Raw genomic sequence first — 17,604 nt, forward strand, 5'->3', positions numbered from 1 at the left:
CGTTGAAAACATCCGCCATTTTAATCCGGACTGGTTATCTATTTTTGTCTCTTTGTTTCAATGAAAGTGTTCGCAATTCGAACAATTAACAAATCCCGGTCTGTACCCGATAAGACATCCCTTGACCTGACCTTATTTTTATTGAAGTGCACATGGTAGCTGGCCAATCAACATTGAACTCGCTTTCACATGACATGACGTTGTCGAATGAAACGTGAGAAAGGGTGGAGCAATCGGATAATATTGGGTCATTTATGCGCAGATGTTGTATAATTTGAATACACATTTAATATCGCAGTCTGCCTTCAAAATAGCGGCCGGTCGCTAGAGATAAACAAATGAAACAAAAACGTGACAATACCCGTCAATAAATATTTCTAAGCTGACCACTTGTCATCTTTCTTCCGAATATTAACCGATCTGAATTAAAGAGTATAATTAAATAATTAGTTATATGGCGATAATACTACACATCTCTGCCGATTGCCGAATTAAATTGAACAGTGATAATTAATCAATTTGTTTTTAACTCCCGAACTATCCTGAACGACAGCAGCGTATTTTAATTAAAAGGAATACGAGAAAAACAGGAGCGGTTTAATTGTATTTAAAGTCTAATTAATCGCATATGCATATGTCAAATAAATAGGCGACTCAAAAAAATACCGCTACGCGTTTTGTTCATTGCTATTCTAGATAACCTTGAAAGAGAATTCAATTAAATGAAGCAAATAACCGGAAAGAATAAAAAGCGAAAAGGCAAAATTTAGCGGTAAGAATTTTCGACGAGCAAAAACAATTTTATTTTGGAAAGTGACAAAAGAAAATTTCAGTCGGGCCGATTTTAGTGGGTCGGTCGGGTTATGCCAAACAAAAGAATTTTTAAAGATGGCCTTAATTTTAATTGTTTAGAGTTGTATTCTATACTGTTTTTCCTAATTCATGAACCATGGTATTTGGGCTAGAAAAAATAGTTCACACGTTAAGAAAATCACCGCAAGTGTCATTGTGTCGTACGGTGTCCAGTGCTTTTGTGCTGTGTCAAACTGTTTTGAGATTCAAAACTGTGTATTATATACTCTATAAAAAGGTTCGTAAACTTTTAAGTGTGTTTATTACATATATCAGGGACCTATAGGTCCCTGCATATATATACCTGTAACATGTAACAATAAAAATCAAATACATTTTGAATACATCTTGTTATTACTTTGCTTAAGAATGTACGAGTGTTGTGAATAGAAAATAAGCATAGTATGGACGATTTGCCAATTCAATTACACATAAAATTAGCAAAATAGCATGCATAACTGAAATACATAACGAAAACCGTAGTTTGAATGTTCGTCTGTCTGTCAAACAATTTATATATTTGATTTAAAACACGTGTTTTATAGTGTGCGCTGATGAAATCAATTTTTGTAACGCACTTCTTAACAATAAAAATGTGTTCTTAAAGGGATCTTTACACGTTTTGGTAAATTGACAAAAATGGAAAAAAGTTGTTTTAGATTCGCAAATTTTCATTTTAGTTATTATATTTGTGAGGAAACAGTAATACTGAACATTTACCATGGTCTAAAATAGCCATTATATGCATATTTTGACGATTTAAAAACCTAAAAATTATAAAGCGTTGCAACGCGAAACGATTGAATAATTTGGAGAGTTCTGTTGTTGTCGTTTAATTTTGTGAAACTACAAAGATTGCTTATATAAACTATAAAATACGTGCTTCATACATACTTGGCAGGATGGCCGAGCGGTCTAATTGGTTTTTACTTCAGGATTCCGGGGGTCATTGGTTCGAGTCCTGCTGCGGGCTACTTTTTTTCCCTTTTTTTAATTTTATTCTTGATGTTTTACTGGAGCTTTTTAGATCCAATGTTTACATTTATCAATATACGATGGATCGTATTGAGCAAAATAAAAGGTGACCTATTTCGCCAAAAACTAACACAAATGTACGTATTAAAATGGTAAAATACGTGTTCGTTGATGCTTTTCTTACGTTAGGCTGCTAAAAATGAGATGAGGTTTACAACAAGACGTTATTTCTATGCATTATCTAGACTGTCTGTTTATTTCCATTGTATTTACTTTCCCGAAAAAGGAGTCCTTATTAAACAGCGTGTGTGTCGAACTAACACTTTTATGGAGAGAAAATGAAAATATATAATATCTGATCTTCAAATCGGTTGTTTACAACAATTCTTCCCATAGATCAGTGGCGATAAAGACACAATCATTTTGAAGCTACGGAGGTTTACGGGCCTTAATGCAAATGAAAAAACAATACACTTTACAAGTGATAAATTATGTTTAGAAATTTGCATTTGAAGTATAAATATATTGATTTTCACTTCGGTAAAAGTAACACGCATTACATGTTTATGGGAAACGCACGTCTGAGCGTATTCATGATGGTATTAAATCTGTCTCATTATAAAAACACTCCATTTGTTCGCGAATTACACATTTGTTATTCGAATAACTTTCGTATAAATACAGAACACATTTAATTTAATTTAAGACTACGACATATTTTTCTATCCTGCTGTTCGTTTTTTATTCACACCATATATACTTTTGCAATGAAGAAAATGCCTTTCGAACAAAAAATTAGTGGATATTTTTCAAATTTAATTCAATATTATATTATCTTTATAACCACACACCGACGTAATAAGATCAGTTCTGTTTGCGGCTTGAGTGTGTACATACACTATTTCTTTAAACAACACATATCGTATTTTTTTCACAGAATTGTCAATAACGAATGTATTTAGGCTTTACGCTTCCGAACCCGAGTGGGTGGTTTAATTTTATTTATTCATGAACGATGCGTTTTTTGGATTAAGGAAATATTCAAAGTATTAGATAATTATGTATTAAACAGATTGTTACAATTACGAAGATAACAGGAAACACCATTGTTTGAGAAAAAACAGATATTTGTAAAGCTATCGTTCACATAAAGGTGGTGTTGTATATGAGTATGAAGTCCTCGAGTAAAATAACACCCAAAGTTAGAACCAAGTGTTTATTTTATTGGAATTTTAACATTAGAGTGTCAAATCTTAAGTCTATCAATAATGCATGTTATTTATAATGCATTTATAGTGAAGTAGTGTTTACTATCACTGAACACTTGACTGTTTAAACTGTTTGCATAAACTTTTGTTGTTCACATTAGACCGCTATACATTTTGATGGAATATACGTATCCTTGCAATTGATTGCGTTTATTTATAAAGACCGTTTTATGGAATGTACGTATTTTCAATTGATAGTGTTTATTTACATTGGTATTCGTAAATGACGTTTTATGTTATGTTATGCATAAAAAAATAAATTTAATAACCGCTTTGATGGAATTTACGTATTCTTGTAATTGATTGTGTTTATTTATATTTGTATTATTAAATGACCATTTATGCTATGTTATGTAATGTAATATTGTTAACCTATTTACGTGACAGAAATCAATGTATATATTTGTGTATGAAGACGATGTACTTATGTATAAGTCTCAATAAACTGTCTGTATGTCTGTCTTTAATTATCCTGTGGCATAAATTCTGAGACAATACGATGTCAAACATTTGGTGTTGAGCAAAGAACGGTTTATTCGGAACAATAGTTAGGACATATACTATGTGGGAAGAACATATTTTTCAGAAAGACAAATGAGTTGGTTACTTGAAACTATGCTCATTATTGCATGAGTACTGGCATAACTCAGAGTTAGACATAATTTTCAACTTTTCATAGTATTAAAAATTAACGAACATAGGCTGAACAATATATTAATACAAAGATACTGGCAGAAATTGGGAGAGCTTATATGTGTTATTTATAAATGGTATTGCTATATACTTTTATTGAAAGTATTGTGTTAGACTGATACAATATTGTAGTTTTACATGCTTTCTCATGAATAATTAAATGTGAATCTTTGACAATACAATGAAGTAATATTAATTATGTTTTATGCTTTATTACCAATGCATAATTGATAAAGTAACATTATAAAATATTTACAATGGCTCTTTACCGCCTCCAACTCTTTTCTAAAACGTCCGTGCCTTGAAAAGATGCATTAAATCTAATAAGTATTTAAGTATAAAACGATAATATCAAAGTAAATAATGTAATATAATGATATTGGCTCATTCCGAGAAAGCAGAGATCTAGTCTAAAAAATAAGGTTTATTTCACTTCAACTTGCATTGTATTGTCCATGCTCGAACTACAGTCTACACAAATGAATATAAAACTTGATTTTATGATCCCGTTGCGTTACTCGCTTCTAATCAAAATGGAAATAAAGATACATATTCCATTAAAGTATCATGCGCAAGTGCTCAATGTATGCAAATAGTCTGCTAACAAGATAATGCAAGCCATTTTGCCGGAGAAATGCTAATTCAATTTATTGCACCAGCTGTTTTTTGTTTGACTCCATAAACTCACTCCGCTAGGATGAATTATTATACGTTGATTTAATTTGAGCATTTTTATTTGGAGTACCTCATACCATGTGCATGCGAAATGAATTGTTGAATTTCACAATTAAGAAGGTGTAAACTCTGCCGAATCTATATTTAATTTAGAGAAAATATCAACCGCACATATATTCAGCTCTATCACTTGATTATAGTGTTCTGTCGTGGTATAGCGACTGATTAAAGACGAGTGTTGTTAATGTTTATAATCTTTATAAGAATTGTATGCAAAAGTGGTAAGACTTTTGACAAAATATTGTAAATTAACAATCCAATCACTTGTATTTGTGTTCAAGCTTTAGTTTAAAGAAAGTTAATTAGTATTGTTAAGACTTTCAAACAACAGCTTATTTAAACATTCAACCTATAAACTGTGTCGATATAATACACACCGTGCAATCGACTAACGCGTCGTCTGTGGTTCATCCAGCGGCTGCGGTACTGTATACATGTCGGGTAAAAGCGGAGTGTAAGTATTTCCCTATCCTTTATATTTTACGTATTGAATTGAGCAGTTGTGCGTGTGTTCTTTGAGAGCCTAAGTAAGAATGACTTTGTGAACGTAATCCTTACCTTCATAGCTTCTTACTTTAAAAGAAATCCGTTAGAATGTGGTAAAAAAAATTAAAAAATTCATCACTCTCTCTGTCAAACTCTAATTACACAGGATTTAGACCAAACATAAATATGAACAACATTTTCTTAAAATATTTCATTTCTCTTCGGTTTTTCCAAATTACAGCATCCCACATGAACACAACATTTTTATCAACAATTAAATTCGAGTGGGGTTGGACAAACGGCTCAAGACAACGGCCGTGGTTACTTATTAGATGGTCATGACATCGGCTGCGAAAATAAAATTATGCTCAAGCCATCGGCATGATGAGATGTGGACGTTACTCATTGACCTTATTCGATAGAACTATCAGATATTTTGAACACAAAAAACAGTTTTAGGATTTTCGTTCGTATTTTGAATTAAAATGGGATGGTTGAGTGGATTTCTTTTTTAATAATTCATAGTTGTATACTTAACTCAACAAACCGTCAATATTTCATAAATAGGCATTTTATTGTCGATATAAAAATTTAATCGGACAGGTGTATGCATAATTATCCCATCGAACTATGCATCAGCTGAAACAGTCAATGTTGCGTTGTAAACAACGGTTCAACGGTTTCACATCTTTAATATTCAATCCAAAATATATAAATGCCATGTTTATCATAACAAAACCAGCAGAAGTAGGATATTGTCGGTCAATTAACTTTTAGAAAAGTTGATCACAAACGCGTTTTAATGTGTTTGATTCTGATTATGACGAAGCCATTAATGGCCTTTTTCACAGGCAGGTATCAGTTTGTTTAAAGGGTAAATACTGCATGCACACGGAAATCGTTAATTGATGTCCATACCTTTAGGGTAACTGTGCATACACATTAATAAGAATTAAAGAACAAGAAGGATTTTTTTTTTCAATTTGGAATTGTTAATCCATTTCCCATATTGCTTAATGAAACCGATGATATAGTTACGATTTACCTATTTAATCAAAATCAGCAATAATTGATGTACGTTGTCTTGAGTTTTCTAAGCTTATTGAACTGGCAAAGCACTATAATGCTCCTCTCACTAATTAGTAGGTCGCTATGCTATTGCAAATTATACTTTTCAGTACGATAAGAAACATCCACTGGCCATAACAGCTTCGTTTAATTGCCCAATAAACTGTTACTAATTGATACTTTCAATTGACTTAACTCATGTCAAAGACAATAAGCATACTTTACATTACACGCCAACTCCGTATGACCGGCTTCAGTTATCTATGGTTACTGTGTTATTTTATTGATGTATATAAAATAAAAACTGAACGATTCAACCTAAAAAATAACTTTATTTGAAATAGTAGAATATGTGTGGCATTTTTGCAATCTGTGTCGTGGTCAAGGCGGCATATGTGTTGCTGGTTCTTATTGTACGAATCTTGTTTGCATGATCAAATTAGAAAGAAAATATAATTCAGTATCTGAAAAAACTTATCTCATTTGAGTGAAGTCAACCATAGTGCAATCGAGTTTTAAGGAACATGAATAGCATTTAACAATCTAGACGTTGAGTGTCTTACTAAACTTACAGTTCTACCAAAATACACTTTTTCCGTAATCGCACAAATGCATATCAAATATCAGAGTGGCATATTTTATTTAAATATAATTTCCATCGGTTGAGTGTACACATTATCTTCCCATAATGCAATTTAATGAACGCTTGGGCGCACTGAAAGTGAGCACGAGAAAATCGAGTGGGTTTGACGGTTTTCCGTTATTCTGCTTTGGATAGTCGAACTAAAATAAAGTCAGTTAAAGTGAGTTGTTTTTGTGTGTGTGTTTTTATAACCAATCCAGTTTGAATACATTTCACACTTAATCAATAATATAGGTATTGGTTAAGTTAGACATGACAACAGGCGGACATTCTATATAAGTTTGAATAAATGTTGACCACACATATAGAAATTATTTGGTTAATATGTATATGTTAAATAACTATATAATTTTTATCAATACAAAGAAGTGAAACTCCAGCTGGTGGAGCATATTGCCTTCTCATTACATACAATTACTTGCTACTTTATTTAAGGCAAGAGCCCAATTGCCAAAAAAGTACAAAACAGTACAATACAAAAACATAAACACATATAAGAATAAAGCTCGGGTAACCGCCTTGGGACAGTCAATGCAAAGCATTTGTGGTTTAAACCGGTTTCAGAGCGCTAAACCTCACACTTGACCCAGCAATATTCAAGCTATATTATCAAGTTAAAATATCAGGCCTTAACAATTACTTAAACATGAGTTTAGAGATCATTCAGTTTAAACAACCTCTGTACTCTACAGACAATCCCTGTGCAAGGACACGGTCATCCAATCTAATATACAACATACTTTGAAATAATCAGTATAGCTTAATCTCCCCGTTTGTCACTGAGAAACGAAATAAATTACATGGTCACCTGAAGTTTCAGAACAGGTATTTCCAGTACAGATTAGAATTTCCGAGATGAAGAACAATATTTCGAAGCTAAATTCTTAATTTTAAATTAGCTTACATTGAATCAGATCTGGACAAAGGAAACCAAAGCGGCAGACGAAACTGTGCATTAAGCAATGTTCCAGGGCAACCAGAGGAGTCGACCAACGATACCATTTTAATGTTGCCAAATACATTGGTTCCTAAGTCAAAATCAACGACGAAAAAAGGTCTGACAGAAATGGATCAACTAACTTGTTCACATGATTCAATATAACGCAATATAACGCATAGTGGGTAAATGCTCTCGGCTAAATACAATCTTTTCTGTTAATTGTTGAATAGTCCTGTCCAACAAACATCATGTAAAATAAATCATATATCTTAGATTAACGTCATATTTGAATTGAACTGAAAAGAATTAACTTGTCAAAAGAGTTAATTGAATTGTGGTAACTGACCAATTATCTGCAACTCACATTGCTACCAGTTGTTTATAAAAAAATATTTATTGTATTCGATATTGTACATGACTGTACAGTCCTCAAAGCCGAACGGAACTGTCTTTTAATTTGGATCGGAGTTAGTTTCGTGTGTCGTATGAATAGATATGAACAAATCTGCACTTAAACTAAATTTAGATTCACATCGTACATGCATGATCAGTTGTCAAACGAAAGTACGGTTGATATTTTAATGCATATTTTTTCTCTTTCCGGGATATTGGAAAACACCTACAGAAAACCAATCTCAAACACCTCAGTGGGCAAAATCTTTAATAGAAGACATTAAAAGCATAAAGCTATCCGTGGCAAAAATGGACAAAATTGAAAAGTTTCTGAATAAGTTAAACATGAAAGTAGAAGGGCTGGAGCAAAACGTGAAATCCATCGAAGCTCGAACGAAAGAAATTGAATCATCTTCTCAATTTATGAATAATGAATTGGAAGACACCAGGCAGAAAATCAAATCCACCGACACAGAGATTAAAAACATTAATAAACATCATAAAGAACTAGAAGAAAAGATACAAAACATTAAATTGCAAGCAGATGAAAACGAGCAAAAAACGAACGACCTAGAAGCAAGAAGCATGAGAGAAAATCTATTGTTCTATGGTTGCCCCGAAGTGTTAAATGAAAATTGTGAGGGGACTGTGAAATCAATAATTTCAGAAAAGCTTCGAATAGAGGAGAATATAACATTAGACAGAGTTCACAGACTTGGTAAACCCAGTAACGGAAAATGCAGACCGATAGTGGCCAAATTCCACTACTACCAACAACGAGAATTGGTACGGACGACGGCTATCACCAAAACAAATGACCTCAAATCCACCGGGCTGGGCATCGGAATTCAGCAAACCAAAGCAGTGCTACAGCAGAGGCGGGAAAAGAACACTCGATTCAACCGTGAAAAGAGCGCCGGTAAAAAAGTGAAGTGGGCCGGTGCAAAACTTTTATCACGCGAAAATGGAAGCAGTCAGTTCAAGGAGGTTACACACTAGGACAAGGAAGGGAAGTTAAATGTTATAGCGTGGAACGTGAATGGACTTGCCAGAAAAATAAATGATGTTGACTTTCAAGAATACGTTAAAAAATATGATTTAATATTACTTTCTGAAACTTGGCTAAACAAAAAGAAACCGCTAAACACTGACATTAATGGGTATATTAGCTACCATGTTTACGGTAATAAACGTTCTGGTACAAACAAAGGTCGCTTTAGCGGTGGACTTTCAATTTATTATAAAAATGAGTTATCAGATAATATATCCATTGTAGAAACTAATCAGTATGGAATAGTATGGCTAAAATTTAAACAAGATTTGTCTTCTGTAGAGTCGGATATGTATCTGTGTCATACTTACATCCCACCTGTCAATTCGAAAGTTTTAATTGACAAAGATTTCGATTTTTTTGATGAAATTGGGAAAGGGGTTGAGAAATATGGGCAGCTCGGAAAAACATGCATAACGGGTGACCTCAATTCCCGAACAGGTAACTTATCAGATATACTAGAGTACGATAAGTACCTTGACTGTTTTGAAGAATTAGATACAGAAAATATAAATACACATTTTCCAGTAATACTCAACAATCCGGACAAGGTAATTGATTGTAACGGTAAAAGGCTAATTAATCTATGCAGAGCTACTAATCATATTATCGTTAATGGTCGTCTCAACAAAGAGCAGGACAATCAATTTACTTTCGTCTCAAATAGAGGCTTGAGTATAACAGATTATCTTATTATAAATGCAAACTATGTTGATAATATAAACGAATTTCAAATACTCAATTGGCAAAACTTTTCTGATCACGCAGGTGTTTACTTTTCTTTAAAATGTAACACCAAAACTAGACATATTACAACCGGTGAATACAAAGAGGAAACTAAGCTTGTTTTTAACTCAAGTTTTGTTGAAAAATTTCAAGACTCATTGAAAGAGAATATCAATTTGTTAAATGAAAACAAGGAAAACATTAATTGTGAAATAAAACATTTAACTAGCTATATTTATGACAATGCAGTAACAATTTTTGGAAAAAAAGTAAATATTTACCACGACAAAAAAATTCGAAATAAAGCAGATTCGCAGAAATGGTTTGATTATAACTGCAACACAGCTAAAAAAGAATTCAAACGCGCACGAAACATATTCAATAAATTAAAAACAGATGAAAACAAAACACACTTTGTAAATATGAGAACAAAGTACAATAAAATACGAAAGAAATCTAAAGCAAAATACAAAAAATCAGAAGGAAAAAGACTTGAAGACATAGCAAAATCAGATCCAAAACATTTCTGGAAATCCTTAAAAAAATGCTATAAACAAGCACCAAACAAGGATGACAGTATAACAGTAGCAGACTTGTATACGCACTTTAAAAACTTATTAGGCGAACAACCAGAACAAATAAATGAAAATGTTGCCACCACCGAATCTACGGATATTGATTTAGATAAAGAATTCACATTGCATGAACTCAAGGCAGCCGTCTTCCATCAAAAAAATAATAAGTCTTGTGGGCCTGATAATATATCTTCAGAACTAATTAAATCCTCGTTTAGTGTATTAGGACCACACCTCCTAGCAAAATACAACAAACTTTTCAACCATGCCGAATACCCGGAAGACTGGGGCCTCGGATACATCGTCCCTATATATAAGGGCGGGAAATCAAATGAAACAAAAAACTATAGGGGTATAACCTTAAATAATATCCTAGCAAAAATATACTCACAATTGCTACTCAACCGTTTAACAAACTGGACAAACAAACACCAAAAAATCATTAGCTGCCAGTTTGGTTATCAAAAGGGCAAAAGCACAACAGAGTGTATATTTATACTAAACGCAATTGTATCAACAATAATAAACTCAGGTCAAAAATTATACACCATTTTTATCGACTATCAACAGTGCTATGATAAAATCAATCACACAATACTTTGGCAAAAATTGATATCGGAAAATATGAGTTCAAAAATGATAAACGCTCTAAAAGCGATGTATAGTATCGTAAAATCAGTAATTAAATTCAATCATAACTTGTCCGACCCATTCTCGATACACCAAGGAGTGAAACAAGGTGATTCCAGTTCATCACTGCTCTTCATGATGTTCGTTAATGACATGTTGGAGAACATAAATACAGATTCGGATGGTTTATTCACTATAGACGAGTTGAAATTATTTCTTATTTTATATGCTGATGACCAAATTTTATTCGCAACGTCACCAAACTCACTACAACACATGCTAACAGACATAGAAGCATATTGTAATGCATCGAAATTAAAAATAAATACAGCTAAAACAAAAGTGCTTATCTTCGAAAAAGGAACACATTACACAAACATCGATATCTTTCTGTATGGTGAAAAACTAGAAGTCGTTACTTCCTTTAAATATCTGGGGGTATACTTATTTAAAAACGGTAACTTTAACAGAACGCAAAAATGCATAGCAGACCATGCGTCTAAATCAATGCACCGACTTTTCTCAGTGGTCAACATGTATGAATTTAGCACAAAAAGCAAACTCAAACTCTTTGATATCTTAGTAGCATCAATTTTGAATTACCTCTGAAATATGGGGTACTACACAGGCGAAAGATATTGAAGCCGTACACACGAAATTTTTAAGGAAATTACTGTGTGTAAATAAATCAACCAACCTTAGCGCGTTGTATGGAGAATTAGGAAGAATACCCTTTAATGAAATACGAAAAATAAACATTCTTAAATACTGGTTTAAACTACTATCATCAAATGAGAGTAGCTTAATCAAAATTACATACACTATGCTAAAACAAGATACGGACAATGGACATACATACAACAATCAAAACTGGGCATACCATGTTAAATCCATTCTCGACAGCATCGGCATGTCCGAGTTATGGATAAACCAAAACATAACCGAATCACAATTTATACAATGCAAACAACGAATATTAGACACTTATACTCAAACATGGCACGCCGATATTAACAGCTCTACCCGTCTCTCTACGTACTGTTTATTCAAACATAGTTTATCGTTAGAAAGTTATTTAGACAAAATTAATGAACCAAAATATAAAATTGCCCTAAGCAGATTCCGTTTATCATCGCATAACCTAGAAATAGAAAGGGGGCGATACAATAATATTGAAAAAGAAAACCGTAAGTGCAAATTATGTAATATGAATACTGTAGAAACTGAGTACCATTTCTTACTAGTTTGCCCCATATATACGCACCTAAGAAGAAAACTTTTAAAGTCACAGTACTGCAGATGGCCAACAATTTCAAAGTTTCAAAGTCTGATGTCCAGTGAAAATAAAACTATGCTTATTAATCTAGCAAAGTTTATATACGAAGCTTCAAATTTACGACGCCTACTAGATACGTAATTAGTCTTTTAGAACGTAACAACCCTTTAGCATTATTCCATCTTTTATTTCACGCACAACATACCTTAACTCAAATACAATTTCTCATTCCTTATAAATTTGAATAGCATTATAAACAATGCTAATTTGTTTCCGCTCAACTTGTTGTTTCATTTTGATTTTTTTTTTTAATGGCTAAGCTATTAATAATTTATGTTATAAAATCAACTTTCAGAAATTGTTATTTTTTATAAATAACTATAACCATAATCCTCGTATTGAAATAATTTGATTTTTAATTATTTCTATAACTTGTTACTGGATACTAACTTAATTTTCAGTGAATGAATACTGTACTTCTTAACATTACATTGTTGTCAATGTTGAATATATTTTTTTTTCAAACGAATATATTATATATTTTTTTGCACTAACACCATGTGTTCAATTTAACACTTAATCCACATCTGCCATGACTTGTATTACTTATATATATAAAATGTATATGTGTAGGCTAAGAGCTTGTATAAGCTTTATTTGCTGAAATTAATGTTGTTGTTGTTGTTGTTGTTTTAGTTTGTTGATGCAGTATTAACAAATATAAGTGTATATGTGTATAGTGAACACACCAAAAATAAACTACGGTTGCGATAGACACCTATAAACATAGCATATACTGTTAGATGCGCATAATGTCACTTTAATTACCTTTTTTGTCATATACTTGTATAATACTCCTATGTTACTGATTTGTTTGTTTTAGTGGTAATATGTTTCAAGCACATTTTCCATAATCTTGTCAATCAAACTGATATTATTAAATCGAATACGTCTGAAATCAATAACTCTTTTGTCCCAGACCCTATACCAATTTTTCTTTCTTGCCGCTGAATTGCTTTAATTGAATAACTTTCAAAGAAAAAAGGTACATTATAATTTTCCAAAACATACATTGCTTCTACGCTTCGGAGTCCAATTTATCATCGACTGTTATCCCAATAATGCTATAAATTTTTGGGAGCTATGCTTATCCATATCCATAATACCATTTTCACCTTACTTATTTCTAAAATGTTATTTAAGGAGCTATTGTAATAATTAATTCGCTTTTATATTACATTCAATATGAAGACACCTGTTAAAAATGTACAATACACAAAATACAACGTTTAACATATCGACGTACCAAATGTAATTGTTAATGAGGGGATATTTTCTATTGGTAATATGTGACCGCAGCGCTTTAGATAACTTTTGGGGTATATAGGGTAATTAACCCCCTGTTTTTGACAACAATAGGGTTTTTGTAAATTCAATAGAGTTTTAGCAAAAATTGTCACCCCCTACTTTTGAGCTTAATTGGGTTTTTCACCCCCGGTTTTTTAACTCAATTGGGTAATTGAAGGAATGACATATATAATATAATTAAAATCAACTAAGGTTACTACATTATTTATTCAAATGGAATTAAAAAAAGGTACATGTACATAACAACAAACAAACTTAAATTGTACACTTCAAGATCTGCCTGATCATATATGCGAAAAATAAATCAACATTTGTAGCAAGTGTGTTGTTTTTTTGTTGTTTTTTTTTCAATATAACATTTAGCTCATATCTGTCAGCTTTACCTAGTTCTTAACAAAATTATGCAACTCTTATAGGATGCAAACTCCAGAGTAAATTCAAGCCAAGTCAGCAAGTTTTTTGTTTCTTAGCTCTTGGCTTGTATGCACTCTGCAGTCTAGGCTTCCTTCTCCTTTTTTGCCTAAGCCAGTAAATGACAGCTGGTGAGGGATCATATTTTGATATGTCTGGCCCCAGCATACAAATTGTCATGAGAGTGTTTAATGCTTCATTTCCTAGGGAAGCTCTTTGTTTGCATTTGAGTCTGTTCTGTGTGCTAAATGTTCTTTCGCACTCAACACTGGTAGGTTGCAGGCAGAGGGCTATTGCTGCCAGCTTGGCTATATTGGGTATAATGTCATTGTGCAGTAGTATTACCCTCTTACAAAGTTTATTAGTGGGCATATCAGCATAAGCTCCCTTCACCATACCCTGAAATCTCGGCCATTCCTCCTGGACCTTGGCTGGGTCTACTAGAGGCTGAACTACTCTCACTGTTTCTTGTAGTCCCTCAATGAGGTTGCCGTCAATCACTTTCACTGTTTTCTCGTAGCCATAGAAGGTGGACAAAGACTCGAGTGCTTCATTACATTCCTCCTGTGTGGAAATGTTTATCTGCTGGGGTTCAAACAAAGTACAAAAGTCATTATAGTGATCACTGTCTGTTTTCCTAAACCTGTCACTGATGTTCTTTTTCATCCTTTTGATGTAGTCTTTCCTCACGGTAGCAAATTCACTTCCCATGTTATCATGGTACTTCAGCTTTTCTCCAGAAAAGAAAGCTCCATCATCTGTTATCTCTATATCAGTCTTCATTGATGTCAAACACTTTCCATCTGTGGCTTCCATAGAAGACAATTTGGACACAGTTGCATCCATCACTGGTTTGATTTCACTGAATAGAAGATTTTTCTTCTGTAACTCACAGCTTAGTACTGCTAGCTCATTATGAACATCCAATATGAAGGCAATTGCTAGGGCAACCTTGTATGAGCTGAAATACTTCAGGAGTCCCTTGGCCACAGAATTCTTCTCTGCAGCGAATTTTGACAATGTTGCCAAAACAGACCCAAACGACTCGAACACAGCTGAAACTGCATTTTTCAAACCCAACCAGCGAATAGAATAAGGCTCTTTGATCTTTATCTCAGGTTCTTCGAGTATTTCCTGAATCTTCTTAAGTGCCAATGTTCTGTTACTTGATCCACTTATAAACGAGTACAAAGAACTGAATTTCTCTCTGAATTTTATCATAAAGTCATTTTTCTTGATAGAATCTGTACATGCCAGGTTTAGCCTATGAGCCATACAATGTGTCTGGATACAGAATGGAGAGTACTTGCTGACCAATTGCTGTCCTACTCCCTTATGTTTACCTAGCATAACAGCAGCCCCATCCGTGGCTAATGATGTACAGTTTGCAAGGTCTATACCATGCCTTTCAAATTCATGTGCTACACAGTTCATGATAGTGTGTGCAGTACCATCTTCTAGATGAACATTAACCAGCATATTTGTGACGGGTTCTCCTGCCTTGATATATCTGAAAAATAAGATCAATACACTATTATACTTTTAATTGAATAAAATTATTTAACAAAACTTTATTTTAAAAAAATAATCAAACTACATACCCAACCCTAAAATTGTTGGTCATATCAGCTGGGTCAGATGTAATATGACCAGCAATTTTAGGGGTGGGTGTGTAGTTTGATATTTTGTTAATAATATTTTTCTCGAGGGGGGGGGGGGGCATCACAAAGTGTACTGACACATTTGAGTTTCAGTGACGCCCGTGTTGTGAAATATTTAAAAAAAAAAAAAGGATATTCTAGATCATGTAGATAATGTTTATGATGTATTGTTTAAAAATATATTTTTATCCATGATAATATTTATTCTATTTAATATTAAATTATACAATAATTGTTTTAAAATATATTTTTATCTGAGATAATATTTAATTTATTTTATGTTCATAAAAATAACTTACTTATTCACTTTTATTGTTTATTTTTATCATAATCCTGTGATGTAACAAAAAAGAATAGAATTAGCTTCTATGTGAAAATATTTTTTTAATTGCTACAACTGATTTCTCTTTTCTAATGCTTTAATTCAATAGCTGTCTGTTGGAAATTTCAAATTAATTATATAATGTTCAAAAATATTACCGAACACATATACTAAGTCTCTTGTCTACAGTCAGATCTGTACTTTCATCCAACATCATGGCGAAAACAGGAGATGACTTTATATCATTCACAAGTCCCTCACGTAGTACATGCTCAATAGAAGTCTGGATTTCTGAAACCGTGTCGGGGCTCAAATTAGTGTATTTGATGTTAAGTCCATTTTTGGTTTGTAAATCCAGAAGGGAGTTTATGGTGCTTGAGGGTATCTCCATTTTTGCAGCATAATAAACCGTATTGAACAATTTTTTGTCAACATCATCAACAAGTTCACAGACATCACTGACATCAGCAATTACTTCTTGGCTGCTTATTGTCTGTAATTGTTTATCTTGCTCACAAGCAATAACCGCATTGTTGTGTTCTGCACTAGCAGTGTGCCTCGTAATACCGGAGTACTGAAAGTTTGGAGAACCTTCGTCTGCCCATACAGTTATTAGTTTTAATTTATTTTTCATGTCTGTGCATACTTTACATTTCATTACTCCACTTTCTATCACCAGCCACGGGTGTTTGTTTCGCCACTCTAACAAAGTTTTTTCGCTAACACTCCCCATATCGTGTTTTTTATGTTTAACAACCTCGTTTATAATCTCCGATAATATCGGGCAAACAACATTCTCTGGAGAAATTATAACATCGTCTAACAGATCATTCAGCAAGGTCGCACAAAAGCTATAGTTTTCCCGAATATTCTGGGGCAAATACCTGTGTAAAGTATTAGTTTGTGTCGGGACTCGTTTTTTTCGTCCACGAGTGGCCATTTTGATTATTTCAGAAAACGAAAGTAGAAATCTGACGGGTCTACGAATAATCACAATAATACCCCAAAGATAGATAACTGCTGGAAAGACTGCCTTCTTTTCTTCTTAGGACGGCATATAAACTATCCAGTACATTTCTGTACGGAATATAACCAGTCTAAAAAATAAGCTTGGTGTTCGTAAGAATTGCGTTTCGTGACGCAAGGTTTTTTACGGGAATTACGTTATTAAATTTGTATTTGCGTTTTTGTACGCTTTATTTTGAATTTAATTACGTTTTTGGTTATTTTAATTGCGTAATAACGCAAATACGCTTGTTATCTATAGCGCTGATGTGACCATTTAGCTAAATAGAATTAAGTGTTTTCTAAAATATTTTACACGTATACTATGTTGATGTCAAGTTTGACATGCATAATATACAAATGTCACGAATCATTGCGTTAAATTGTTTTCTCAGTAACATTTCCAATACCATCGCCACCTTAATTACTCAAATAATTCGAATTGTATATAAAATAATGATGCTATTTATTTTGTTAATAATCAATTTACACACTAACTTTTTCCAAAAAATGATGTAACTATATT

At 33.0% G+C, this 17,604-nt stretch overlaps 1 protein-coding gene across 1 annotated transcript; it reads right to left on the reverse strand.

Annotated features, from left to right (window-relative positions):
- Window positions 1–14,024: 14,024 nt before the first annotated feature.
- Window positions 14,025–17,018, reverse strand: LOC127873277 (zinc finger protein 862-like). The gene is made up of 3 exons (XM_052417057.1): window positions 16,958–17,018; window positions 16,232–16,364; window positions 14,025–15,600 (listed from the first exon to the last, which is right to left on the reverse strand). The coding sequence occupies exons 2-3, from the start codon at window positions 16,288–16,290 to the stop codon at window positions 14,127–14,129; spliced, it is 1,533 nt and encodes a 510-aa protein (XP_052273017.1). The 5' UTR covers window positions 16,291–16,364; window positions 16,958–17,018; the 3' UTR covers window positions 14,025–14,126.
- Window positions 17,019–17,604: the final 586 nt, after the last annotated feature.

The sequence above is a fragment of the Dreissena polymorpha genome, chromosome 3 (assembly GCF_020536995.1).
Source record: "Dreissena polymorpha isolate Duluth1 chromosome 3, UMN_Dpol_1.0, whole genome shotgun sequence".
Classification (NCBI taxonomy): Eukaryota; Metazoa; Mollusca; class Bivalvia; order Myida; family Dreissenidae; genus Dreissena; species Dreissena polymorpha.

Bases quoted from the DNA above. Each gene is read 5' to 3' on its own strand.
- LOC127873277 (XM_052417057.1), bottom strand. From the start codon at position 16,290: ATGATGTTGGATGAAAGTACAGATCTGACTGTAGACAAGAGACTTAGT. The intron at 15,601-16,231 runs GTAATATTTTTG...CTTATTTTTCAG, and splicing joins AGACTTAGTATATGTGTTCG to ATATATCAAGGCAGGAGAAC.